The sequence below is a fragment of the Oryctolagus cuniculus genome, chromosome 1 (assembly GCF_964237555.1).
Source record: "Oryctolagus cuniculus chromosome 1, mOryCun1.1, whole genome shotgun sequence".
NCBI lineage: Eukaryota > Metazoa > Chordata > Mammalia > Lagomorpha > Leporidae > Oryctolagus > Oryctolagus cuniculus.
The window spans coordinates 171,212,234-171,240,142 of NC_091432.1; the positions used below are offsets into that span (position 1 = coordinate 171,212,234).

Below are 27,909 nucleotides of genomic sequence, written 5' to 3' on the forward strand. Positions count from 1 at the left end.
ATTATTTATTTTTACATCATCAATGCTAGCATAAGAAAACAATATTTCTTTTTCCCAAGCAAGACTTCTAGTCATAATTAACACTCTTATTTCCTAGACTAATAAAATGAAGATGGGTGAGACTGCTTCAAGGAAGTATGGCTTTTAAATAAAACAAAAGATTAATTTTTTTGTTTTGTTTTGTTCCATTTTGGTATCAAAAGTGGCGCAAAAGATAGGTACGCTCAAAAAAAACCAGGCTGGGTTTTCAAGAAAGTCTTCTGCTGAAGAAAGCCAAAAATACGCAGCGAGTACAAAAAGGCTGCACAAAGCGAAAAATTAAAATTAGTCATTATCAATTATCAAAATATTACTGAAAGAAACAAAACTCCCTTAAGACATGCAGATTTTTAAGAAAAGAAAGACAGTTTGTCACGACTTACAATCATTTGTTAACATTTGCTGAAAAACAAAGAGCAGTTGAATTAGAAGGTTTTAAAAAAGTTAAAAAGCACGGCCTATGCCAGCCAGGAAGAGCCAACCAACCACTGCTTGAGGACCTCAAGTCGGATCCCCTAAGACACCCATCAAAATCCACCAGTGGGATTAGCAGTGTGGTGTCACAAAACCCCAAGAAAAATACAAAACAAGAATTACAAAAGCAATGAACATTGAGTCAAAGGATGAAAAACCAGCAATACCACATACCACCAAGAATACTGAGCACCTTTCGTTTCCATGGCCGGAAGGACAGAAGATCCAAAAATCCCGAGACGAGTTATCCAAGAAAAAAAGAAGTGGGAAAAAAGCATTGCTGTCAGATCGCAGGCGAGTGGGATCAGGTGGAAAGGGGAGTCATTCTTTGACTTTTAAGACATTAAGAGAAAAAAGCATTGAAGAACAAAAGCAAAAACCTTTTGAAAGATAAAGACAAAAAGCAGCTGGTCCAGGCTGTCCCCTGCATGTCTGCCACTGTTCTCCGGACCACCTTGGCTTTGGTCCGGAACAAGAACAGCTAAGGAAGAAAAAAATGATCTTTTTTTTTCTCCAGTTGGACAAAAAAAAAGGAAAAAGAAGAAAAAACAAAAAGAGAAAAAGGAAAAAGGAAGAAGAAGAAAAGAAAAAAAGAGGGACAGATGGTACGCTGTGACTGGTCTGTGGTCCAGAGACCTGGATATGCTTTCTTTGAAGCATATCACAGTGAAATAATCATTTTCGTAAAGAAAGAAATGAACAAAACAAAGAGGAAAAGGAAAAGAAAAGGAAAGTTCACAATATGAGAGTCACTGATCATAACCAAACAGTACAAAGGAAAAAAAAATCAAGTTGATGGACATTACTGGAATGGTTTTGAAAACAGGACAAAGATGGGAGGGATGAAAGGACAGAAAGAATGAGTAAGATCATTCTGTGAACGTTAGTTCAGCACTCTTACCTCTTATTGGTGTACCACCTGGGTGGATAATATGAATGCAAATAAGATTAGAAAGAAGAAGCATTAGTACGAGAAGAAGGAGGCTAGGGCTGGGGAGAAGAATTAAATTAGATTTACAGAATTAAATAAGGTCTTAAAAGAAACTTGAATTACTATACTGGCAAAACAGGAATATATTAGATTGTATTATTAGATCATAAAAGCAAGTTGCATTATACCACAGAGGGCAAAGACCACAACAGGCAGCATTGCCTTTCTCAGAGAAGCAACTGAGTTCTTAGGACTGGGGTCACATAGGGTTAGAATGATAACTTATAGGCCTCACATCCTTTAATAAAAAAGAACTACACAATACTTTTTAAAGACATCGTTTAAGAAAATACTGGCTAATCTATTTAAGTATATATATAGATATGCATATATATATACTGTTATAGGAAATACTAAATGCTAACTAGAAATAAACACTGTTGACTTTCTGTGCTACATTTGTGTGACAGAACATGTGTACTATTTTATTTTTCTACACAGTGTTCTTACGATAACAGTTCTGTGGAGGTGTGCGTGTGCGCCACTATAGAAATCTGGTGTCTACACTGACAGTTAGTAAAATGCATGCCATGCATTTTATTAATAATAATAGTAATAATATTCTGAATATGAAAATTAGTGGGGGTGAAGTGCGCTTCAGAACTAAGCACTTACCAATAGATTCTGGAGATTTAAATACGGAGAGAAGAAAGACAGCATAAAAATATTATTATATTCCTTATAATTTGGTACAAATTTTTCAGAGTTAAAGCTTTATATACTAAATCATCTATGTTACATGTGAATAATTAATTCTTTATTTACAATAACAGAATGCTAATCTACACAGTTCTGCTGACAACAAGCAAAAGAGGCAGTTAACAAGACGCTTTAACATCACAGGACAGGTCAAAAGCTGAGAACTCTGGGAAGACAGGCAGTTAAACAACTTAGAATTCTAGAGCAATATTACTACCAATGTCAAAACAAACAGCTTATTAGTATAAGTCCCTGTGAAATTACCTAGGGACAGACTCTAAAACTTACGAAATCGAGAATTATCTCTACTTTTAATCTAAAGAGAGCAAAGGAATAAGCTTGGGATGGGGAGGGGAGAGGGAGACGGGGGTGAAGAGAAAGAGAGAACAGCGAAAGCTGGAGTCTACACCAAAAGCAGACTTCTGTAGATCCAGTCACCGGAGGGCTCAAAAACCTTCAGTGTGGGCGCACACTACTGTGGCTCATGTGCAGACAATGCTCACTCACCATGGTACTGTAAGAGGATTAATAAAAATCCCCTCCTCTCACTGGTACTTCGTAAAGGACTTCTTGAAAAATACATAGGGTTACTCATAATACTTCTGTGTTTTATGTATTAGTGAAAAGAAAGCAGATGTGCCCAAACTTACTAAACTTTGGTACTCTGATGAGCTCAAATGTAGAAAAGACAGTAGAAAATACACTTTAATAAAACTGAATCATTTTGGTGTTTAATATGAACATTTTGCTTTTTAATGGGATATAACCATTGGAACTCCTTGCAAGTCTGAATGAAGTCCAATGTTGAAATAAATTTGTTTCAAAAGAAAACAGAGAAAGAAGAAAGAAAGAGGAGAAAATGGATCCATCAAATACTGCAGAAAAGCAGTAAATTAAAAAATTATTGAAAATACAGTCACAGCAGTGAGTGATGTGGATTAAACAGAAGCTGCAACACACAAAGAATAGAAGGAAACAGGTTATGACATCACAGACGGGGACAACACATTAAATAACAAAGAGAGAGAAGAGAGAGAAAAATCAATATCTAAAAATAAAGAATAAATAAAATGTAAGTAAAAATAATAAAGAGAGAGAAAGATTAAACAAAATTCTCTAAGAGTTACTGGAAACGTAACAAGACCCTACCTGATCGTAACTGCTTAATACGACCGTTGTTGTTGCTTGTGTCGACAGGTAAGAAATCTTTAAACCAAGTGATTTCTGGATCCGGATTGCCACTGGCAGCACAAAGCATGGTGGCAGTGCGTGTACGCTCTACCACCTTCAACTGTGGGCCCATGTCAATGGTTGGGAAGCCCCTGGGAATTTGATCCTCTGCAAGACAAAAGGTAACACAAATATTACGTTAACAAGTCAGATGCCCAAAATCCAAGAGATACTGCCCTATACCTCATCCAGCATCTGTTAAGAGTCTAACACAAACCAGGCACCACTCACCACTGCAGTTATCAGATTAGGATACAAATGTAAGACCAAACAGTCTGTATAGGAGGCCAAGAGAACTTCACACAGCTCAGTGGTAAAGATGATGATTAGGGGATGTATCAAGTTCTCTAAGGGCACAGCGGGAGAACGATTTTTGCTTTTGTATCTGAGGAGGTCAGTCAGCACCAGGAGGAAGCTCTGACTTGAAACAGACCATCAGGAATAAGTTAGGTTGGCCAAGTTGTGAACAGGAAAAGGAAGATTTTAGAAAAGCGGGAATGCCACAAGTATAGGTATCAATACAGGAAGGTTTCCAGTGAGGGAAAAGCATCGGATCCAATAATGTTTGACTGCACACGGAGCAAGCACACAGGTTGCTTTTCACATCTGAAGCTAATATGTTTGTCTTATATCTTTATTTCTTTATTTTTTGACAGGTAGAGTGGACAGCGAGAGACAGATACAGAGAGAAAGGTATTTCTTTTGCCATTGGTCACCCTCCAATGGCCACCGCAGCTGGTGCGCTGCGGCCAGCGAACGGTGCTGATCCAAAGCAGGAGCCAGGTGCTTCTCCTGGTCTCCCATGGGGTGCAGGGCCCAAGGACTTGGGCCATCCTCCACTGCACTCCTGCAGCATAGCAGAGAGCTGGCCTGGAAGAGGGGCAACCGGGACAGAATCAGGCACCCCGACCGGGACTAGAACCCGGGGTGCGGTGCCGCAAGGCGGAGGATTAGCCTATTGAGCCGTGGCGCCGGCCTGTCTTATATCTTTTAAGCAAAATTACATACAATCTGCTCTACATATCCATGGACTCTGCATTCATGGATCAAACCTATTAGCACTGTGAACTGATACTATTCTAAAAAGTGCAGGATGGCCGGCTCCGCGGCTCACTAGGCTAATCTTCCGCCTCCGGCACCGGCACTCCGGGTTCTAGTCCCAGTTGGGGCACCAGATTCTGTCCCAGTCCAGCTCTCTGCTGTGGCCTGGGAGTGCAGTGGAGGATGGCCCAAGTGCTTGGGCCCTGCACCCGCACGGGAGACCAGGAGGAAGCACCTGGCTCCTGGCTTCGGATGGGCGCAGCGTGCTGGCTGTAGAGGCCATTTGGGGGGTGAACCAACGGAAGGAAGACCTTTCTCTCTGTCTCTCTAACTCTGCCTGTCAAAAATAAATAAATAAATAAAAGTGCAAGCACACTGAGCACGTGCAGACATTTTTACATATCATTTCCTAAACAATGTCATATAATTAAAAGCATACTTCAGAAAGTTCATAGGGAAGTGGGATTAAAATATGCTTGATTGGGGGTAACTTTTTTAAATCTCTGCGTAGTTTTCCTGTAATATCTATTTTCATGAATTTTTGAAGACCCTTCATAGTTACATATCATTTATATTGTATTGGGTAGTAGAAGTAATCTAGAGATATTTTAAAAATACAGGAGGATGTGCACAACTTATGTACGAATACCCCACCATTTTATATAAAGGATTTGGGCTTCTACAGATTTTGGGATACATGGGGAATGAGGAAGTTCCTAAAAAAATACCCTGTGGATATCCAGATATATTTGTATATATTTTTCATGCAAGTTTAAACTCAAATGAATTCCTTTAAAGGGAGTTTCAATTAATCACAGAACTGTCTCAGAGCACTTTTAAAGAATGGCAGAAGCAACACCTTGTTAGAGAGAAGTATGTGTTCCTAAGGGTAAAAGAGTATTTTCCTCCATCGCAAAGATTTAAAGTACCATTTCCTGTAATTAGAATATTTAGGCCGGCGCTGCGGCTCACTAGGCTAATCTTCCACCTAGCAGTGTTGGCACACTGGGTTCTAGTCCCGGTTGGGGCGCCGGATTCTTTCCCGGTTGCCCCTCTTCCAGGCCAGCTCTCTGCTGTGGCCAGGGAGTGCAATGGAGGATGGCCCAAATTCTTGGGCACTGTACCCCATGGGAGACCAGGAGAAGCACCTGGCTCCTGCCTTTGGATTAGCGCAGTGCACCGGCCGCAGCGCGCCAGCCATGGCAGCCATTGGAGGGTGAACCAATGGCAAAAGGAAGACCTTTCTCTCTGTCTCTCTTTCTCACTATCCACTCTGCCTGTCAAAAAAAAAAAAAAATTGAAATTCCAGAATTTTGAACCAACAGTTCATCCTGAAATCACTTCTCGTTACCCATATCAATGCTCTTCCAAATCTCAAATCTTGAGAATCTGAAGTTTATTCAAGTCCTCTAATGACCTATACTGTTAGCTCTTCCAGCAGGGATTAGAAAGGCACATTTTATCCAAGCTTTGAAAAATTCTAGTTAGATGGGTGATAATGATCCAAAGTAGAAATTTTTTGAAGATCATTATGAAACATTTTGACTTTAAAGGTTTATTTATTTATTTGAAAGGCAGAGTTACAAAGAGGAAAAAGAGAGGGGAGGGGTGGGGAGGGGAGGAGGAGAAGGAGGACGAGGAGGGGGAAGGGAAGGGGGAGAGGAGAGAGAGAATTTTTTCCTTCTACTAGTTTGTCGCTCCCCCATTCGCAGAGGAATGACACAGGACCCTGCGCTGTTCTTTTGTCTGCTCGGCCCTTCCCGGGTTTGCTGCTGGTCCTTCCCGGGTTGGCTACCGACCCTTCCACCTCCGTGGAGGGGCGGCTCCCCCTGCCACTTTCCCCACTTCCGCGGAGAAGTGGCACACCGCAGGCCGGCTCTCTCGGGGGCTGCTCAGGTGTTCCTTCAGATTTTCCCCTTAGATGTTCCTGGTGCATGTTGTCTCTCTCCTCCTTTATAGTCCTCTTTCACCAATCCCAACTCTGCTGCCCACACGCCGAGCATGCTGCTCTCCTCCAATCAGGAGCAGGATCAGCTCCTGCAGCTTATCAGTCAAACTGGCGAGAGGCAGCTGCGTAGAGGTTGTTTGGGCTCTCTCTCAGCACCATATTGTGGGGAGCAGATGCATAGAATAAGTCTTAATTCCAGCAACTTAGTCTAGTCTCAGTTGCTCCCCACACTAGTTCACTCCCCAAATGGCTGTAATGGCAAGGTCTTGGCCAGGCTGAAGTCAGGAGCCAGGAGTTTCATCTGGGTCTTCCACATTGGTACAGGGGCCCAAGTATTTGAGCCATCTTCTGCTGCTTTCCAAGGCACATTAGCAGGGAGCTGGATCAGAAGTGGCGTGGCCAGGACTCAAACCAGTGCCCATATGGGATGTTGACACTACATGCCGTGGCTTTACCTGCTATGCCACATCCTGGCCCCCATTTGGATTTTTTAAAAGATTTATTAATTTATTTGAAAGGCAAAGTGACAGAGAGAGACAGTCGGAGAGACAAAGAGTTATCTTTCATTCTGTAGTTTACTCCTCAAAGACCTGCAACAGCCAAGGCTGTGCTAGGCTGAAAGCAGGAGCCCAGAGTTCCATTCTCATCTCCCACATGGGTGGAAGAGATCCAAGTACCTGGAATATCATATGCTCCTTTCCTAGTTGCATTAGCAGGAAGCTGGATTGGAAGTGGAACTGCTGAATCTCAAACTGACACTCCAACATGGGATGTTGGTGTCACAAGCTGCAGCTTAAACCTGTGTGCCACAACACTGACACTGAAATATTTTGACTTTAATTAGAGCCTGATGCTAATTTAACGAATGCCTCTTCCTCTTGACCACTGATGAATTTTCATGATCCGCCAATTAAAAAATATCTCAAAAGCATAAACACCAGTAAGATATGTTGTCTAGTTTCTCTTTGGATGGCTCCTACAAACTCTGATATTGCCCATGAATGCATAGTTGATCTTATACATTTAATGAGGCTAGGTAAAAATTTCTAATGCAGAAGTTCCATTTGGAAACCTTCATTGGCCATCAAATCTATGATCTTCAGGTCCCCCTCTGTAGTCTAGGGGGTAAACTGAATCTTGGCTAGCAAAGTCCTTTTAAACTAAATCCCATTTTTCCCAGTCTCTTGTGGATCATGTCCTTACTAGGAAATTTTTCTTCTGCTTACCTCAGTGTTCTCCAAACTATTCATGTATGTGGAGTACTCTTTGTCTCTAGGAAGCAAACCAGTCAAAATCACCTTTTCCGGAAGGATTTCCCTGTCTCAAACAGATTTAATCTTTTCCTTCTCAGATCAATCACAGCAGTAGGTACCAGTTCATGTCCCTATACTACGTGTTCCTCCAAGGCTCTGTTATGTTCACATTCCACATAATCACACTAGTTTGAATTTCCAGATTTTAAAATACACTCCCAAGCCTAACTATGAATATATTCCAATGATTAGAGAAAAATTTCTCCTACTACACAGAACTTTGGTAGAAAAGTAACCAGTGGAATAGTTAAGGACTAGAGAAATCTTGAATGTGAATAATGAAAGAATGTCAAGATACTATGAAGAACAAAGTGTCCAAGAAAGGGAGAGTTCAGTGAACAGGTTGAGGCTACTGTAAGAGAAAAATGATGTTCTAATAAGGAAGTGTTGACTATGGCTCTCCCAGGAGTAAAGTGGAGAGAAACCGTCTGTGAGACACCAACAAGTTGAAAGATGTATCTCTTGAAGAAGCAGTAAGATGCTCCGTTTATATGAACATTTAGAAATCCTCAACCAAGAAGAGGACTATAATCTGTTAAGTGTCAGGCACAGGGTTAAGAATGGAACTTGAAGATGATTTTTGAAGGCTCCAAGGGAAAGTTAAATATAAAAAAAAATGAGATGAGAAGTAGTTTGTAAATTACCCTATCACAATTTTAATAATCTATTCCACTTGAAATTTATCAGGCTGTAGTTTATATGTTTTAAGTTTTGCCAATATATTTATACCTTCAAAATGGTTCCATTGTTGTTTGGAAAAAATCACAAGAGAACAGAAAGATCAATAGCTGCTATACCTCACATATTATTAAACATTTTACTTGACAGCTATTGACAAAAATGCTGCAAAGAATAAAAATAATTTACCTTAAGTGATCCAAAGTCAACTGCACAGCCTTTGTCCTGCAGAAACAAATTTCTGAAAAAGCTGTTGGATTTCATTGTTGTTCTTTTCCATTTTTAAAGAAACCAACTTATGGAGCCAGTGTTCTTGCATGGCATATTAAGCCACCAACTCTGATGCCAGCATCTCATATCAGAGTGCCAGTTCAAATCCTGGCTGTTCCACTTCCAATCCAGCTCCCTGCTAATGCTCCTGGGAAAGCAGAAGAAGATGGCCCAAGTATTCTGGCCCCTGATCCAAGTAGGAGAGCCAAATAGAGCTTCAGCCTCCTGGCTTCAGCCTGACCTAACCCTGGCCAACAGTTACAGCCATTTGGGAAGTAAACCAGTGGATAGATGATCTATTTCTTTCCATCCCTCTCTGTCTCTTCCTCTTTCTCTTTCTCTCTGTAGCTGCCTTTCAAATACACAAATATTTTCAGAAAAAAAAAAATTCAAAATTCACCTTGGGCTTTCTGAGTGGTTTCTGTTCTTCCTAGGGCACTGTACCTTCTCCATGATGTTTTTCTACTAGGTACATTTGCATGCATAAATATTGCTCTGTTAGTCATTACTTCACTTCTATGAATTCATCTCTCTGAAGAACCAAGCCAATATTCATTGCTGATCAGTGGCAAGTGTCAAAAGCTTAAGACTGTTGAGCCACTTACTAAAGGCTCTTACCAAAGGAATCTAGATTAATAACCATTTATAAGATGAAGTCTTCACCTGGGGGATAGCTGACAAAATTGACTTGTGCCCTCCTGAAAGTAGTCTAATGCATTTGCATGACCTTTCTTTTCCTTGTTGGCTTATAAAGAACACTCTGGAACCCCCTTTTCATATACGCAAGTGCACAACAAAGATAATCTTTTGCATACTAATCGGACGGTGAGTGTAAGCAGCATTCCTTTCCCATTTTTAATAAGGGTAATTAAATTCTATCCATCCACCCCTTAGCTCAGAACTTCTTTGAATGCATTTTCTTCATTAAATTTTCATGAGAAACACCACAATGTAAGAGACTTAAATAGCCAGAGCTGTTACACGTTGACAGTTGTGGCTTGTTTCCAATTTGACTGTCAGGTATTTGGCAATAAAACTCAGTATTCAACATAAAATGCACTGCAGAAATAATGAAATTTCTAATTGGAATGCTTATCTCAGTAGGTGTAGTTTAGGAGATGTTAATTGCTTTTTTTTCACCAACTACATTTATTAGTGATTTATATAAAACTACCTTGGCCATTTGATAATGTCAATTTCAACAGTTCATCAAATATATGTTACCAGAAACGTGGGAATCAAATCAACATCTTCCTTAATGACATAAACTTTCACAGGAAAAAGCAGCTATCAAAAATTAACAAATTGTCAATATGTTAGTAGCTTTAAACTTACTTTTACATGAGTGAAAAGAAAAACATTTTGTCTTATTCATTAATATGCTCATTAAGCTTTAAAGTGCCTTACTTATCACCGTTCCATATTAATATTCAATCACGCAGAATTAGCTACTAATTCATCAACAATTTAAATCAGATTTGACCTTCACAAAGCCATTTGGTCTGTCATTTTGAGAGGCCATTAAAGGGCAGATTACTACAGACTTGTGTTTAGTGAATCGTACAGTCATACAATGTTGTTTGGAGTAGCAGTTATAACAGACCTGGAGACACCGTACATTCACTGAATCTGTGTCTCAATGAAATATGCTGATATGGAACTTTCAGTTCCATTAAGGAAAGAGAAAAATTACTGAGAGCATTTTCCAGAGTTCATTTCTTCCCACTGCTATAGAACTTCTTCACAACCCCTGTGCTACTCAGGATATGAATGGAATCTATGAAGAAAGTAGTCTGACTCTTTTGTAGTCATGACTTAGATATTTGTGAATGATCAAGTAATCACTTTTGCATAAACAATTTTAATGATGCTTTACTTGCATCCCAATTCCACAAACACTGAATCTCTCCTATTTGCAAGAAATCCATAGAACTGAACTGTCAGCTAAAGGCTATAACCTTATTGTAAGGTATCTTCAAGTAGTCCTTGCTTAATCTTGATAGGGTTCTTACTGATCCTCCGCCTAGCGGTGCCAGCACACCAGGTTCTAGTCCCAGTCGGGGCGCCGGATTCTGTCCCGGTTGCCCCTCTTTCAGGCCAGCTCTCTGCTGCGGCCAGGGAGTGCAGTGGAGGATGGCCCAAGTGCTTGGGCCCTGTACCCCATGGGAGACCAGCATAAGTACCTGGCTCCTGCATCGGATCAGCGTGGTGCACTGGCCGCAGCAAGCCAGCCGTGGCGGCCATTGGAGGGTGAACCAACAGCAAAAGGAAGACCTTTCTCTCTGTCTCTCTCTCTCACTGTCCACTCTGCCTGTCAAAAAAATAAAAAAAAAATAAAAAAAAAAAAGAAATCTGACTAGTCTTTTATCTCTGAGCCCAACTGATTAAAGCAGTTTTCACTATTTATAATGATTTCTTTGAGAGGGAAAGAGGGAGAACGTGAGAGAGGGAGGGAGGCAAAGGGAGAGAGCATTGCCATATACTGGCTCACTCCCCAAATGCCCACAACAGCTGGGCCTGGGTTGGTTGCTGCAGCCAGGGGCCAGCAACACAGGAGAGGCAGGAACCCAGTCTCTCCAGCCATTACCATTGCCTCCTAGGCTCTACATTAGTGGGAAGCTTGAGTGAGGAGCCAGGGTCAAGAATAAGCACAGCACTCTGACAAGGGATATGAGCATCTTAACACCTAGGCTAAATCCTACTCCTTTAAAGATTATAATGGAGGACTGTTTACCATAGACCTTGGAAAAAAATCAAATTTTCAAATTTACCATGAATATGTTTATGAGGAAAAATGTTGTCAATAATTAATGGTTTGCTTCTCCAAATGTAGTATTAAAAGATTTGGCAGGTACACCTGGGCATTTAGATTCCATTGACAATACAGAGATTCTGGCAAGAAGCATAGCACAATAAAGGATAATCAGAAACTAAGGGAAGAGACAAGCAGCTTTAATTCTTGAAGAATCATCCCTTGGAATCACTTTACCAAATGTCAAACAATGCTTTGTGGCTCTCCTTTAAAAGTCTCCATTGGAATTATCAAGAAACCCCTTATATATAAGTGTGAACTCATAAACTCACAGAGGGCAGGAGCTTGTGTTTTTCCTTTGTAATCTTCCCAGTGGCCAACAAATGATCACCTTGACACATGGTGAGGATGCCTTAGCAACCATATCAGCACTCATTCATGAGGCATGTTTGAATATCTACTGGGGTTATGCAATCATTTGAACAACTGACCATTCCTTCTGGATCTCAGACTATAATTCTGGGTTCTTCAGTTTGAGTATTAGTCAATAACAAGGCAAAAACTAAGTATACCCTCTCCCTGGTTTTCTTCTTCTTAGTAATATTAGAGGTACAGACTCATAAAATAGGTTACTACTATTTTTACAGTTTTTAATTTTATGAAATATGCACTTGATTCTTTCTTTAACATATTTAAGTTGCTATAAGAGATGTTGCAATTTAGTTCCTGCGTTATTCATTGCATCAGAGGCCTTCCCTCATGTGGTTGTGGGTTTTTACAAGGCCACGTTGAAGCCACATATGAAAATGTCATGTGTGAACATGATAATCTGAAAATAATGTATTAGAATATGTATCTATATTCTGCTATCCCATCTACAGAGTAATGGAATTCTTGGTGTTAAAACTAATGACAAAAACACATGTGAGCTAGCTGTATATTGAGATAAACACCATGGCTATTCTACTGGTAAGAGCAAAGATCTCTGAGTGGAAACCTTAAGGCCTCAGGAATTTATCATAGAATATACACAGAGAAAAAAAATGATTTTCTTCTTTAAAGGATGGGGGAAGTTTACATTAACATAAGAAAACATGGAAAATGTTAGACGGACAATATGCTGAATATTTTCTTAAATAAAAGAACGTATAGATACAGAGAGGAAGGAGAGAGGGGAAAGGCTTCCCTCTTATTAGGAAACAGTACTATTCTATACAGCATAAAAGCAGTGGGTTTTTATACCTAAGAAAAAGTCCAAGCTGTCTTAGAGAATTTAAGTATATGTTGGTCTTCAAGAGACCAAATAAATATGTGACCAAAAGGAAGATATTTGTGAAATATGATCTTAATGAAGATATTTATGAAATTTTCATTATATACTAAAAGAGAGAGAATTAAACCATTCCAAAAATATATGGGATAGTCAATAGATGGCATCATTCATTCTACAAATTTTAATGAATGCATCCCTCGTGGTAGAGTGGGACAGGCACTAGGTAGAAGTAATCTAGAGAATCTCCATATGGTTGTGATTTAATTGTATCTGCAGGATAATTAGTTTTTTGGGCAATAAGAGTAGTACCCAGCTCAAAGACAGGTTGATTGAATGAGATAATAAATTAAATGTGCCTGGTACTGCCTACTACTAGTAAAATATATACTCACTCTATCTTAAGCTCTAGCAACAGGTCTAAATAGAACACAGGCACGTGATTCTAAGGCTAGACATAACAAAAGTTGCAACACTAAACTGCAAAGGACAAAATATTCCATGTAATCACTAAAAAGCAGGGATTATTTAGGCATGTAAGTGGATTTAGGGCAGTAACCTCTTCAAAGCTTTATAAACGCCCTCTTTTCTACATTTGAGCAAGACTGTAGACTTTTTGGTTAATCAACAATACAAACAGAGGCAATCCATATTGCTGAATGATTAGTTCCTAGTGTTTTGTTTTATTGTGAATGACTGAAAACACTGAAACTAGGGCCAGCATTGTAGTGCAGCAGGTTAAGTTTCTGCCTGTGAGCCTGCATCCTGTATCAGGGTGCTGGTTTGAGTCTCAGCTGTTTTGCTTCCAATCTAGCTCCCTGCGAATGCACCTGGGAAAGCAGTGGATTAGTCCAGGTTCATGGGCTGATGCCACCCATGTGAGAGATTTGGAAGGAATTCCTGGCTTATGGATTTGGTCTGGCCCAGCCTTGGACATCGTGGCCATTTGGGAAGTAGGTGGAAGATATTTCTCTCTCACACCCCCCCCCCCCCCAGCCTGTATCACACTGCGTTTCAAATAAGTAACCCAAATCTTTTTTAAAGAAAATTTTAAAACATAAAAACGCTGGCACCAACTATATTTTCTTATGTCATGGCAGGTGTTTTCCTTTTAGTTATCATGGAAAAAAAATTAACCATTCTTCCTCTTGGGGACTAGGTCATAAAAAGAAGCCTATATTCAGCCTTTTTTAAACAATTTATGAAGCTTTCTTAAAAAGATTTTTAAAAGGATGAAATCTAGCACAGTGATCTCCAGTTCTACCCATTCTGTTTCCTATGATCATTATGCTCAGACAGACTCAAAAAGACAAATATCATGTTGTTTTCTCTTATTTGTGGAAGTTAGCACATAGAGTCTAAAACTGTGAGGATGTCACAGCATTTGGCATATAGTTATCAATATTATTTCACTGAAGCATACATTCTTTGACATTATACCCTTCTTTTCCATTATGATCAGTTATGAACACCTCATTTTATAATAACATCTGCTTTGAAGAAAAAATAGTATGTATGTGCAGAATATCTACATACTAAGTGATGTGACACAACACTAAGAACTGTTAAATTTTAAAACGAAATAAACTTATAATAAAAAAAGATAAAGCCTAGAAGTTATGTGATTTTTTTTTATTCCAGAGATTTCTTCACATTCATAGAACAACTGCAACTGTTTGGGCAAATGGCTATAAATGAAGAAACACCTCTTCACAAAGTCCCCACAGGCTAGCTGTCACAAGCCGATCAATTACTGGGCTCTGGAAGGGGAAAAGTCTCTCAACAGATTCACATTCATGATAGAATGGAATTCCATAAAAGTATCATGTTAGAAAAATGTAACATTTTACATGCTACAATGCAGTTTGATGCCCAGTATCTCTATTACAAAGATCTGAGCTTTAATATGATTTCTTGACATAGCAAGGGTTGTGTCATAATCATTTCTAAATATCCATAAAACAAAGACTCAGAAAAATCAAGTCACTTATTCCAGGGTATATCTGTAGTAAAAATTAAAGAGTCTTTCAGTTCTTTTTGGTATATTTGAATTTAATTTTCGTGTCCTTTATGCCAACTGCTGATCTTCAAATGTTCATCTTGGATGGTTATGGAACTTTTAATTGCAGTCAACTCAGGATGGAAGGTGCAACAAAACTTTTTAACATCCATCATCTTATATTTTTTAAGTGGAAAGAAATAGATACTAATGTTTCATAGGATGTAATCATAATTTAACAGTTCTACACTATAAAAGTTCAATTTTGATCACACATCAATTGGCTTCCCAATCATTCAGCATTGGTTCAGGTAGAGACAGAGTTACGTTATTACTGATAGTCAGTAAAATGCGGATGAGAAATAGAAAGAATGCTAAATATCGGGGGCTCAAACTCAGGATTCTAGTTATATCCATCTGCCTCTACCTTCTGTAATTTCTATTGAACTATGGAGAAGGGGCTGTAGATGGGAAGACTTCTGCCAGGAGCTGACATTCAAAGATAGTACATAGGCCAGACCCTGGCCATAAGTATTTTTTTTTAAGATTTATTTATTTTTTGTGGCCAGGGAGTGCAGTGGAGGATGGCCCAGGTGCTTGGGCCCTGCACCCCATGGGAGACCAGGAAAAGCACCTGGCTCCTGGCTCCTGCCATCGGATCAGCGCGGTGTGCTGGCCGCAGCGCGCCGGCCGCGGCGGCCATTGGAGGGTGAACCAACGGCAAAGGAAGACCTTTCTCTCTGTCTCTCTCTCTCACTGTCCACTCTGCCTGTAAAAAAAAAAAAAAAAAAAAGATTTATTTATTTTTTAAAAAGGCAGCTATACAGAGAGGCAGAGTCAGGGAGGGAGGGAGGGAGGGAGAGAGAGAGAAAGAGAGAAAGAGAGAAAGAGAGAAAGAGAGAAAGAGAGAAAGAGAGAGAGAGAATGTCTTCCATCCACTGGTTCACTCCCCAAATGGCTGCAATGGCCAGAGCTATTTTGATCTGAAGCCAGGAGCCAGGAGCTTTTTCCGGGTCTCCCAAGTGAGTACAGGGACTCAAGGACTTGGGCCATCTTCTACTGCTTTCCCAGGCCAACGTGGAGAGCTGGACTGGAAGTGGAGCAGCCGGGACTCAAACCGGCGCCCATTTGGGATGCCAGCACTGCAGGCAGCAGGCTTTACCCCTTACGTCACAGTGCTGGCCCTCAAAAGTAGATTTAACATATCTACCTTCTGACCTTAAACCACTCAGATTTCTGCTGTAACATGGGGCTAAAAGTATCTATGCTAAAGCCCTGTTTACATGAGGACACAGATCATTTTCTCAGGGCTGGAAGGCAGAAGGTTACTGGTTGGAGTATTTGCTACTTTGTTGAACAACAATGAGTTTTCGAGTCATTATCGTTTGGAATGAACCACAGTATCAGACTACAAACAACATCCATTTTCTTTTCAGAATACAGACCCTGAAGATGGGGAAAGAACACTTATTATTCTTTTCTTAAAGAAAGCAGTGTAAATAACACTTTTATTTTCACCATTCCAGATGGCAGCAGGGTATAATTTGTACTATTTTGACATCATGACCATATTATTCAAACTCAATCTTACTGCAAGTGAATTGAATAGGAGACTGAAAACAGAAAAATAAAAAGCAAAAAAATAAAAGCCAAATCAACATTTTCTAGAGCAGTTGGACTCTGGGTCCTTTAACAAAATGATATGCATATGAATGAAACTGGAAAAAAATGGAAAAGAATCATACAAATAAATAGTTTCTAATTATAAGTCAAAGGGTACTCTAACTCAAAAAGAAATTATCCAAACCAGGAGATAATTACCAGTTAATCAATGATATTCCAATGGAATATTTATTACATATAAGATCTGGTCCCCCCAAAAGTAACTATGAACAAGATACAGTGAATTTTTATCTCATGGTCCATGTTGCAAATTATTATATTCACATGTATACCTGACACAATATGGCTAGAAATCAATCAAAGAGGGCTTTATTTCACAGTGGATTTAGATATCTCTTAAGGGCAGTTACCAGATATAGGAGTCTCTAAAGATTTGCCACAGAATTATGCCATGCAAGAATAGAAAATTAGACATTGATAAGTTGACAGGAGTCTTGTTACCAGCTACTAAATATGCAGCATACCAGCTAGCTACCCACGGACTATTCCAAAGCAAAGCTCCATTTTATGAAATATTCCTCACATGTTGAGGAGTTTCCGAGTCACTCTTGTCACAGACTAAAACAAATGTATTTAGAAGCAATGTAAGCAATTACCCTACAGACTGCAAGGTAATGTCTGCGTAACAGAACACAGATCCTGGGGAGACCAAATTATCTTCTGCGAATGCAGTAGCTGCAATTTCATAGTGCATTAAGTCAGTTAATTCACACTGATAAAGGTTTTCGACCTTAGCAACTGATCACTATCTTTGTGACTCAAAATTAGATCCATGTGTTGACAGGAAAAACAAAGGAAGCACTTTCCACTGTCAAGCAAGAATATTACTACTTGGATATTTAACTAAATATTTAGAAACTAAGGAACAGTTTTATTCCCTTCTTGGGAATGTGTCATTTAGATAACAAAATCCAATAACCATCCACTTTCACAAATCTCACTGCCTTCTATTAAGTTCTGTTTACTTATTACCAAAGGTCATGATACCCTATGTCTATTCAAGTGTTTGTCTTACTTTGACTATTAAAATAATTAAAGACTTAAAATTTATATTGAGATCAGTTTCAAAGCCTTGATTCTTACATTTTAGAAACAGAACTAAAGCCGGCACCGCGGCTCACTAGGCTAATCCTCCACCTTGCGAAGCCGGCACATCGGGTTCTAGTCCTGGTCGGGGCGCCGGATTCTGTCCCGGTTGCCCCTCTTCCAGGCCAGCTCTCTGCTGTGGCCAGGGAGTGCAGTGGAGGATGGCCCAAGTCCTTGGGCCCTGCACCCCATGGGAGACCAGGAGGAAGCACCTGGCTCCTGCCATCGGATCAGCGCAGTGCACTGGCTGCAGCGCGCTGGCCACGGCGGCCATTGGAGGGTGAACCAATGGCAAAAGGAAGATCTTTCTCTCTGTCTCTCTCTCTCTCTCACTGTCCACTCTGCCTACCAAAAAATAAAAAAGAAAAAAAAGAAACAGAACTAGCAAACATGGAAAGAGAACTGGGCTTGGCTCCTGCCTCCTTCATTTGTTTGCTTTGTATGAGCTAGGAACTCTAAAGAGCTCTAATCAAATAAGACAAGAAAACTATCCACCCTGCTGCTTTACTGTATTCTGGTGAATATACATCAACACAAATATTTGAAGCCATCAAACGTTATATACCAAAAAAAATCAGAACAAACTATGTGATTTGGAATAGAATCAGAAGAATTGGTATGAACACCTGATTTTAAATGTCGATAGACAGATATATGAACATACTTTTAAATGAGTATTCACACTTTTTTATAGACTTACCAAACATATCCTTTCCTAACTGTGAAAATCAAGGCTGGGAACAGCAACACATATGAATAGTACATTGGATACTCCTTGTGTCCTGATGTTAGTTTCAATGCTCTTTAGGGAAATGACTGTTTCTAGCCTGCACTGGCACAAGGCGAGTACAACATATTGCTGGAATTATTTTTTGTACATGAGAGCACAACAACATGAAAGGGCCATATTCAAAGAACAAAGAAGCCAATGTGGGACAATCTGAATATAGAAAATAGCATTAACAAATTATAACACATGGACCAGAATGAAAAGATATGAGCCCATAGTGATATAAATGAATGTACTGAAAAGTTTCAGAAGAAATGATGTATTTACATAGTAACTTCTCACATCAATTCATTAGATATAAAGGGTAAACGAGTAACTTTATAATGGAGAAGGCTCACAGAAACAACCTTGATCAAGAAATCAAAATAGCATCACCGGAATTGGGATAAATAAAAATCATGTGCTGAAAAAATATAACATCACATTCATAATACTCCTGTGAAAGATTCCTATCTCAAATATGCTCATGAGTAAATAATGGTAAAACCCAGAAGCAGAAGACTTTATAAAAGGCAGCCTGGTTATCTTCAAAACTACCAAAATGAGAAATGTCAAGGACAGACTATGGAATTCTTTCAGCTTGAAAATGTAGTACAAAGTATGATTCTGGATGATCTTAGAGGACTGCTAGAGAGACCTGAATTGTCACAACTGGAGAAAACCAAATGGACACAATGGTGAACTGAGGGCTGAGGTGAACAGCATCTGAGGCCTAGAATGCTACGAGGTGTCCGGGCTCACCTCCTGAGAGTAACAGCTGTATTATGTAGTTGGGGTGAAGTGTCCTTGTTTTATATGAATATTTAAAGATGAAGGGCATCATGTCAACAATTAACTCCTGGCTGGCACCGTGGCTCATTTGGCTCATCCTCCGCCGACACCCTGGGTTCTCGTACCAGTTGGGGCGCCGGGTACTAGTCCCGGTTGCTCCTCTTCCAGTCCAGCTCTTTGCTGTGACCCAGGAGGGCAGCAGAGGATGGCTCAAGTGCTTGGGTCCCTGCACCCGCATGGGAGACCGGGAGGAAGCACCTGGCTCCTGGCTTCGGATCAGCGCAGCACTGGCTGTAGCAGCCATTAGGGGACTAAACCAACGGAAGGAAGACCTTTCTCTCTCTCTCTATAACTCTACCTGTCTGGTAAAAACAAACCAAAACAATTAACTCTCAAATAGTTCACGAGTTAGAAATTCTTTGTACTATAGTTTCCACTTGTCTATAAGATTAGACATTTTTCTTAATAAAAAAAGTGGAATTGTTTTAAAAATTTATGTAATACATTAGTAAATTACAATTAATTTATACTAACACATTTTTATTATATTAAAATCTCAATTGTATAAAGCTTATTTCCAAAGTTTCTTGATAGCTGGAGGTACTCAGGCATTTTTGTTTCAATTCTGAAAAATACTGCTATGTATACCTGAAATTTCAGCAGTTATTATCAATTTTATACCAATGATGCAAAAGCAGAAAAATGTCAGGTTTAGAAATACATAAATTCCTGCAAAATTAAAATGTATAATTACTACATTATCAACTCTGATTAATGAACCAAATTGAGTGATAATTGAAGAACACAGTTCAAGCTCATGAAAAGTATGATCAGAAATTAAAATTCTAATACAACTATTCTATGTATACGGTATTAACTTAGAGAACTGAAAAAATAGTAGACTCCTTATTAATTTCCAAGTGCCTGAGAAAGTTTATGATAAAAGATGATCTTTCTGATGATGTTCTTTTCCACTAAAATGTTACCAACTTAACATAATAGTTTCAGAAATCCAAACAATATTTCTTGAGATAAACTTCCAAAATGTTAGGAACAGAAACCAGGTAACACGTTTATCCCCTTCTCAGGACGCAAGTGTCATTAAGATAACAAAATCCAATAAGCATCCACTTTCACAAATCTCAGTGCCTTCTATTAACATAGATTAAAAATAAGCAAGTGTCATGATACCCTATACATCCATCCAAATATTTACCTACCTTTGAATATTAAAATAATTAACCACTTAACAGAAACTTACATTACATACATAATATGGCACTTTTTAGAAAAGAAAGGAGCTAGGTTACAAAATCACGAATCTTGTTTTTAGAAAGAGTACAGGTAAAAGCTAGGAACTCTAACAAGTTCAAATCAAATATGGCTAAGAAAACAATAAAAGTAAAATAGGCTTAGCTAAATAAGGTTAAGGAAAATCTGCTTTTCCAACAGCTCTTCATAATGCTTCTCCTCTTAACTAGAACATACTAAAGAAAAATGACTGTGATTCTGTAGTCTTTCATAATTCATGGGAGTAGGGGCATGAGGAACAAGTCCCAGAATAAAGTGAGTCAGATATGCCTCATTTTTCTGAAGAGAACATTTTACCATTTTACTCCCTCAGTTATAGTTTTCATAGTTTTAAAGGAAAATTATGGTAGTTTTCTTTTTTTTATGGGGAAAGGACAGATTTTCATAAGAGAGTCAATGGCATTTTTTTAGGGAGACACCTTAAAAAATAAAATAAAATGTTAAAACAGTAAATATTATATATAAAATGTTTCATTACAAAGAACAAAAACTACAACAGTAAATAAACAACTCAAGATAACGTACATCAAAAAGTGCTCTATGGGGGGAATTTTTCTATCAAAACAAAAATTTCCAAAGAAAAAATTCTTCAGACTCACAGACTATTAAATTATAAAACTATCCAAAGAAGTCTATAGCCAATATTTCTTTTTATAACTTTTGAGTTATATTATTATATGACATTTATATTATAATGTTTATGTTTTCCTCACTCTTTATATAAACTATGAATCAAAACAGTATCATAGTTAAAAGCAAACTCAGGGTAGAAATTTATTCACTAAGTATGACACTTCATTAAGGTTACCATTTTATTCAAAGGAAGTTAGATTTATGGGAAATGAACGGACAGAAGAAAAACTATCAGACAAGGACCCAAACTACCATTTGTATGAAATCCCACAGCCTTTGCTACTAGATAGACGATATACCAACCCTCCACACAAATGCTGAAAGCTAAGTGTTCTTCTTCAATTAAATGCAGCAAATCAAAAAAAAGGATTGAGGCAAGACCTGAGGGGGATACATAAAGGAAAAGGTCTTTTTCCTGAAAGCAACCTTCAATGAAAGACAAATTTTAAAGGTGAGTATTAGTGTGTAGGCTCTTATGAGCCTGCAGGCAGGTACATGGGGAGGGAATGTCGCTTGTCATCAAATGAGCATTTTGAGAAACACCATCTTCATACGGCATTAAAAAAATGCACTGGGGAGGGAAAGGGAAACAAATTAAGGAACTGATATAGGTACATCATTTAGGAAGCTGCTGACAGCCCAGTGTCATGATAAACTTTCACAAGAAACAGTGGAAGAGATGAGAATATGTGAAGAGGTGAGAGTAATGTGAAAGCCAATTTCATAGAACTCTAAACATGAGAAATTAAATAATTATCAGGGGTGGTGCTCCACAAACATATGAAGACTGTGTATAACCTATTTTCAGAAATGTCTTGCCTTTGGGAACAAGACCGTACATTTGCAGCACTTACAAAGTATACACTGTGCTCTCATGAAGATCGGAGTGTCACTAGGGCAACCACATTATGGCGGAACACAGCACCAAACACAAAGCAAGCATGTGCCAGGTGAATACTGACCCACCTTTACTTTCAGCATTTGGCAGAAGAAGCAGGTCTATTACGAACTTCACACATGTGAGGTTTGTCTCAGAAGAAAACAAGAGAGGTCTGCTTCACTATGGAGACACCAGGGATTCCCTGGAAACCAATCTAGAATGACTTGGAGACCTCCACGGATTTTCATCATTTTCTTCCCCTAGCAGCTCAATTCCTACAACCTGAAGAGAACTGAGCATACCAATATAGCTGTCTACAGCCAGATAAGAACTCACAAAATACTAGAGAATATGACAGTTGTTGGCCTCTTGAATAAGAGGAAGAACAATTTTAGTTTTAATCCTTCAAAGACACAGCATTAAGAATCTCCCTATAGATAATTCATGGCTGTCATATTTTAATATACGACATGCCAATTAAATGGATATAAGTTTCCAATGATAAGGTATTCAGAAGCAATGCAATAACCCTTTTTCTTACATATTGAAAACAGCCAGAGTTGCTCATTTTCATTTAGTTGTAATAGACTGACATATTGTTATAAATTTAGGAAACATGTAATCTCTAATTCTTAACAAAGTGACAGTAACTTGACAACCGAAAAAGTTATCTCAGCCTTTTATTCACTGACACAGAGAGTTGACATATCCCATTGCTCTCCTTGTAGCACAAGTGGATAGTTTTTATGTTTACTGCAAGATTAATGCTCCTTCAATTGTTCAGTGATGATGCCTATGAGGTTGCTGAGTAAATAATGAGCGTGTATTCACTAAAAGAAATAACAACATGCATTTCAGCCACTGATCCCTAAAATAACCAATGCTCCCTAAGTGCTTATTGCTATAGAGAAAAAATAATATACAACACAGCTTTGTAAATTATACATGACAAGTTTCATAGGCAAATTATAATCAAATGAACAAATTTTATGGCTTTTCAGGAAATAACTCAGAAGAATATAAAACTGAATCAAGAATGTTTACTCAGTGAGAAGTAGACATTTTCAACCTAGTTTTTTCTATCAGATGTCATACCCAGCCCACCCATAATGGTGGTGACGTGGGCTTGAAAACTCACAGACCTGCCGGCGCTACAGCTCAATAGGCTAATCCTCCGCTTTGCGGCGCCGGCACACCGGGTTCTAGTCCCGGTCGGGGCGCCGGATTCTGTCCCGGTTGCCCCTCTTCCAGGCCAGCTCTCTGCTGTAGCCCGGGAGTGCAGTGGAGGATGGCCCAGGTCCTTGGGCCCTGCACCCCATGGGAGACCAGGAGAAGCACCTGGCTCCTGGCTTTGGATCAGTGCAGTACGCCGGCCGCAGCGGCCACTGGAGGGTGAACCAACCTTTACTTCCGTAAAGGAAGACCTTTCCCTCTGTCTGTCTCTCACTGTCCACTCTGCCTGTCAAAAATAAAAAAAAAAAAAAAAAGAAAGAAAGTAAGCTCACAGACCTCCATTTGCTGAGAATCTAATATATCACATAAACTTAGCTGTTTGAATCTTGACAATTCTACTCCTTTGGTAACACAAGTTGGGCATATAATGAACCAGTCTTTTGTTATTCTTACTTTTAGGAAGGACTTAACATACATTCTCTCCTTCAAACCCTAATTTAGTTTCCTAAACAATGATGAGTAGCATTCTAGGAAAAACAAAACAAACAAAAAACCCCAAGAACAAAAACTTTTGGGAGCTTGACTTTCCTACTGTTTCATTAAGACAGTGATGCAAAAACATTGCTACTTTGTGTATAAGAACACACACAGTTGCAGTTTATAAATGTTTACTTTCCATGAAGAAAAAAATGCAGTGAACATGAGAGAGAAAACTACGCTGGAGCACCCCTTTCTCCCTCACTAGACACGCCTTTCTTCATTTTTGAATCAAGGTCATGGCAAAGTAGGTATTATTTCTCTTAATATTCATATTATAGTGCCCACAAGAAGATGATGGCTCATACAGAAATAAGTTTCTTATCATTTAAATCTACTATTTCAATTAATGTATGACACAGCTAATTAGTGGTACCTAGACTTCAGTATACCTACTGAGTTTATGAGAAGAGCTATTTCTTTTTGGATTATTCTTCAAGGGGTAGATATTAAGAGGAAAATTTCTCACGAGTTATCTATGAATTGTGGGGCATGAGATAGCTCTGAGGAAAGCTGTCATTCCAATGAAATATATGATGTTGGATCCTAGGACACAGTGAATGATCAGAGATTTTATCACAATACTTTTCAGAAAGAAAACACTATGCAGTACAACTATTCTACAAAGTTATGTTTTTTAGCAGATATTATGAAGTGCTTAACTGTTTTCAGTGCTTGAGTCTACATTGGCAATATCTTATTCAGTTATCAAGGTGCACAGATAACAACTGAATGCCCAGAGCTGAATGTTTGAAGAGTGTTTTACAGAGGTCTTTTGTTTTAAGTTAAATGAATGAGATGAATAGTTGTAATTTATTCATAGGTTTTCAGGTTCGAATTACTGTACCATATTTCATGATGTTCATTGGCAGTTCCTTAATAGCCCATTAATCATGTTTAAGAAAAATCAAATATACTTCCCATAAACTCTTGCTCAAGCTATGGGTGCACATTTTGTCCACCTCAGCATGGTGGCTGTCTGGTCTATTCAAACATATAATATTACAATTCTCTTTAATTTTTAAAAGAAGACACTTGTTCTTTTTTTATATATATTTATTTGACAGGTAGTGTTACAGACAATGAGAGAGAGAAACAGAAAGGTCTTCCTTCTGTTGGTTTACTCTCCAAATGGCCGCCATGGCTGGCACTGCGCCAATCCGAAGCCAGGAGCCAGGTGCCCCTTCCGGATCTCCCATGCGGGTACAGAGGCCCAAGCACTTGGGCCATCCTCCGCTGCCCTGCTGGGCCACAGCAGAGAGCTGGTCTGGAAGAGGAGCAACCGGGACTAGAACCTGGTGCCCATATGGGATGCTGGCGCCATAGGCGGAGGATCAACCAAGTGAGCCACGACGCCAGCCCCCAGATGATACTTATTCTTAACACAAATCAGTGAATAAAACAAAATGCTTACTGAAATAATCATAGAATGTTGCTTAATTTATTTATTTGGTGATTTTTAAATATTTATTTATTTGAAAGACAGAGTTAGAAAGAGAGAGATTCCCTGTGCTGGTTCATTTCCCAAATGCGTGAATAGCCATGGCTGGGCCAGGCAGAAGCAAGGAGCTAGGAACCTCATTCCGGTCTCCTGTGTACATGTAGTCCAATTTCAGCTGCCTTCCCAGGTGCATCAGCCGGGAGTTGGATCAGAAGTGGAGCAGTCAGTGGATGCCCACAGAAAATGCTAGTGCCACAGAAGGCAGCTTAACCTGCTGTACCAACTCTGGTCCCAAGTGTTGGCTTTATCTGGGAGCTCAAACTCAAACTAATGAAAACAATTTGGCCAGAGGAGCAGTAATCATGTAAAGCTAGTTAAAGCAGTTCTATCCATTCCTCCACATATTAATAAATATATGTGATATACATAAATATGTCATATATGAAAATGATTCTTTGCTTAGCTGGATATAAGAGAGGTAGAGATTAGGGATGCTTTCTCAGCCGGCACCACGGCTCACTAGGCTATTCCTCCGCCTGCAGCGCCGGCACCCCGGGTTCTAGTCCCAGCTGGGACACCGGATTCTGTCCCGATTGCTCCTCTTCCAGTCCAGCTCTCTGCTGTGGCCTGGGAAGGCAGTGGAGGATGGCCCAAGTGCTTGGGCCCTGCACCCGCATGGGAGACCAGAGGGAAGCACCTGGCTCCTGGCTTCAGATCGGCACAGTGCGCTGGCCGCAATATGCCGGCCATAGCGCCACTTGGGGGGTAAACCAGCGGAAAAGAAAGACCTTTCTCTCTTTCTCTCTCACAGTCTAACTCTGCCTGTCAAAAATAAAATAAAATAAAAATTAAAAAAAAAAGGAATGCTTTCTCTCGTTTGCTAGAAGACAGATTTCACTGAATTGTGTTTTAATACAATTCCACAGGTTAACCGGAGAGACTTTCATAAGCACCAGTTCTGTGAAGTTCCTGAGTCAAACTCAACTATGATGCAGAGAATAATCTCTCCTATACAGCAGTGTACTCATTCTGAACAACTCTGGGAGATTTCTGTCTGAGAAATTGTTACAGTATTTTTCCTGAAGAAATGATACGTTTTTATTTTATGGACATAGTGCATCTGTGGTACAGATTTCCTCTTTCTTATTTCCAGATCTGTTAGTAGACTTAAGGCTATTATTGTGGTCTGTCTAGCCAATGCACAGAAGTACAGGGCCTGGACTGTGTATGCCAAGTGCACTCCTAACCTCAGCCTGCTTTACTACAAGTGTATGTGCTCAACTACAATGCCATTTTATTTTATCATACTGAATACTCCTCTGGAGACTATCTCAAATGTAACTGCAGCAAAGTTAGGAAAGACACAACATGCATATATCAGAAATCTATTCTAAAAATATAGAATGTACAGAAGTGATGCCAGAAGACATGAGAAATATTAAGGTTACCTGCAGTTATGATAAATCAAAAACAACAAACCCATTTAAGTGAGCTTCTAAGGAAGTAGGATAGAAGAAACTTGGTTTGATGAATGCAAATTTGAAGGGGGTGGTATAGGAAGGAAGAGATGGAGAGAGGAATGAAAGGCAGCAGGCCCAGAGAGGTGTTTTACAAAAGCCTCTCTAATTAAGTATCAGCCCAGGATGAAACTGAATTATGCACCTCCTAAAGATGGACCTAAAATATACCCACATATAAACACATAATGAGCACATTCTTACATTAATCACAGAAAATTTTATTCACATTTAATAAATGTTAAGTAGCAGTGCTATTTATTCCATTTAACAAACATTTGTTAAATACATCTCAGATAAAACATTGTTTATCACATGATCGCTCCAAACACTGCTTCAAAATCTTACAATCTAATGGGGAACAGAAGGAAATGTACGAACTAATCAACTACTAAGGGAGCACAGAAGTAATGACTCTTGCTGGAGATCAGGGAAGACAGGCCTATGGGCATGAATATAATTTTGATAGTTAAGGGTTAGAGAGGCGTACTGAAGCAAGAAGCAAAGATGGTCAGCTGAGTCCAACTGCATGCATCTGGAGGCAGTGCGGACTCACTTGGTAGGCAGTATGGAGCCACATATCTCTGAAGCAAGAAAAGAAACGAAAATATCCTTATTCTAAGATGTAAGCCCTGTCAAAAGTGTGCAGTAGTCAGGGACAAAGAAAAAGACCAGTGAAGCAGTTTCCATATGCGTTTTTATGCATGATGATGAAGTCGGTGTCTACACATAAATAATGAGATAAGAATGGAAGAGATGAGTTAGGCACACATTGGAGAAATATCCATGGACCTTGAGTATTCATTTTGCTTAAGGGGAAATGGGTGAAAGTCTCCAGTTTCTTTCTCATCTCTTAGTTCCTTCGGGAACAATGGTAGGCAGGAAGAGCTGATGTTACCTATTATGAGTGCTAGTATAAGAAAAAGCAGGAAGATTCAGGAGCTGAAATACACTTTTCATCTAGAATACTTATGTCTCACATGCAGACACATGTATCCACATACTTTGTAAAGCAAGAAATCTGCTGAACAATGTCCCAAGTATGTTTTTCACAGAGTGGTATGCTAGTTTATTCCTACTAACAAAAATGTGGTAAGAGGAATTGTATTTCTTGGGGCTGGCCCTGTGGCGCAGTAGGTTAATTCTCTGCCTGTGGTGCCTGCATCCCATATGGGCGCCAGTTCTAGTCCCGGCTGCTCCTCTTCCAATCCAGCTCTCTGCTGTGGCCTGGAAAAGCAGCAGAAGATGGTCCATGTCCTTGAGCCCTTGCACCCACATGGGAACCGGGAAGAAGCTCCTGACTCCTGGCTTCGGATCGGTGTGGCTCTGACCATTGCGGCCATCTGGGGAGTGAATCAATGGACAGAAGACCTTTCTCTCTGT

The 27,909-nt window shown here is 39.4% G+C and overlaps 1 protein-coding gene across 10 annotated transcripts in view; it reads right to left on the minus strand.

Annotated features, from left to right (window-relative positions):
* The window catches only part of PTPRD (protein tyrosine phosphatase receptor type D), a 1,630,925-nt gene that overhangs the window by 201,554 nt on the left and 1,401,462 nt on the right, over positions 1 to 27,909 (minus strand). For 5 of the 10 annotated variants that reach the window (XM_070051957.1, XM_070051959.1, XM_070051961.1 and 2 more), the window contains 2 exons: positions 3,353 to 3,541; positions 1,415 to 1,432 (listed from right to left, as the gene is read on the minus strand). In XM_070051957.1, the coding sequence (XP_069908058.1) occupies positions 1,415 to 1,432; positions 3,353 to 3,541 (207 nt within the window). The remainder of the gene's footprint in view (positions 1 to 1,414; positions 1,433 to 3,352; positions 3,542 to 27,909) is intronic. The other 5 variants (XM_070051976.1, XM_070051973.1, XM_070051970.1 and 2 more) reach the window with 1 other exon arrangement.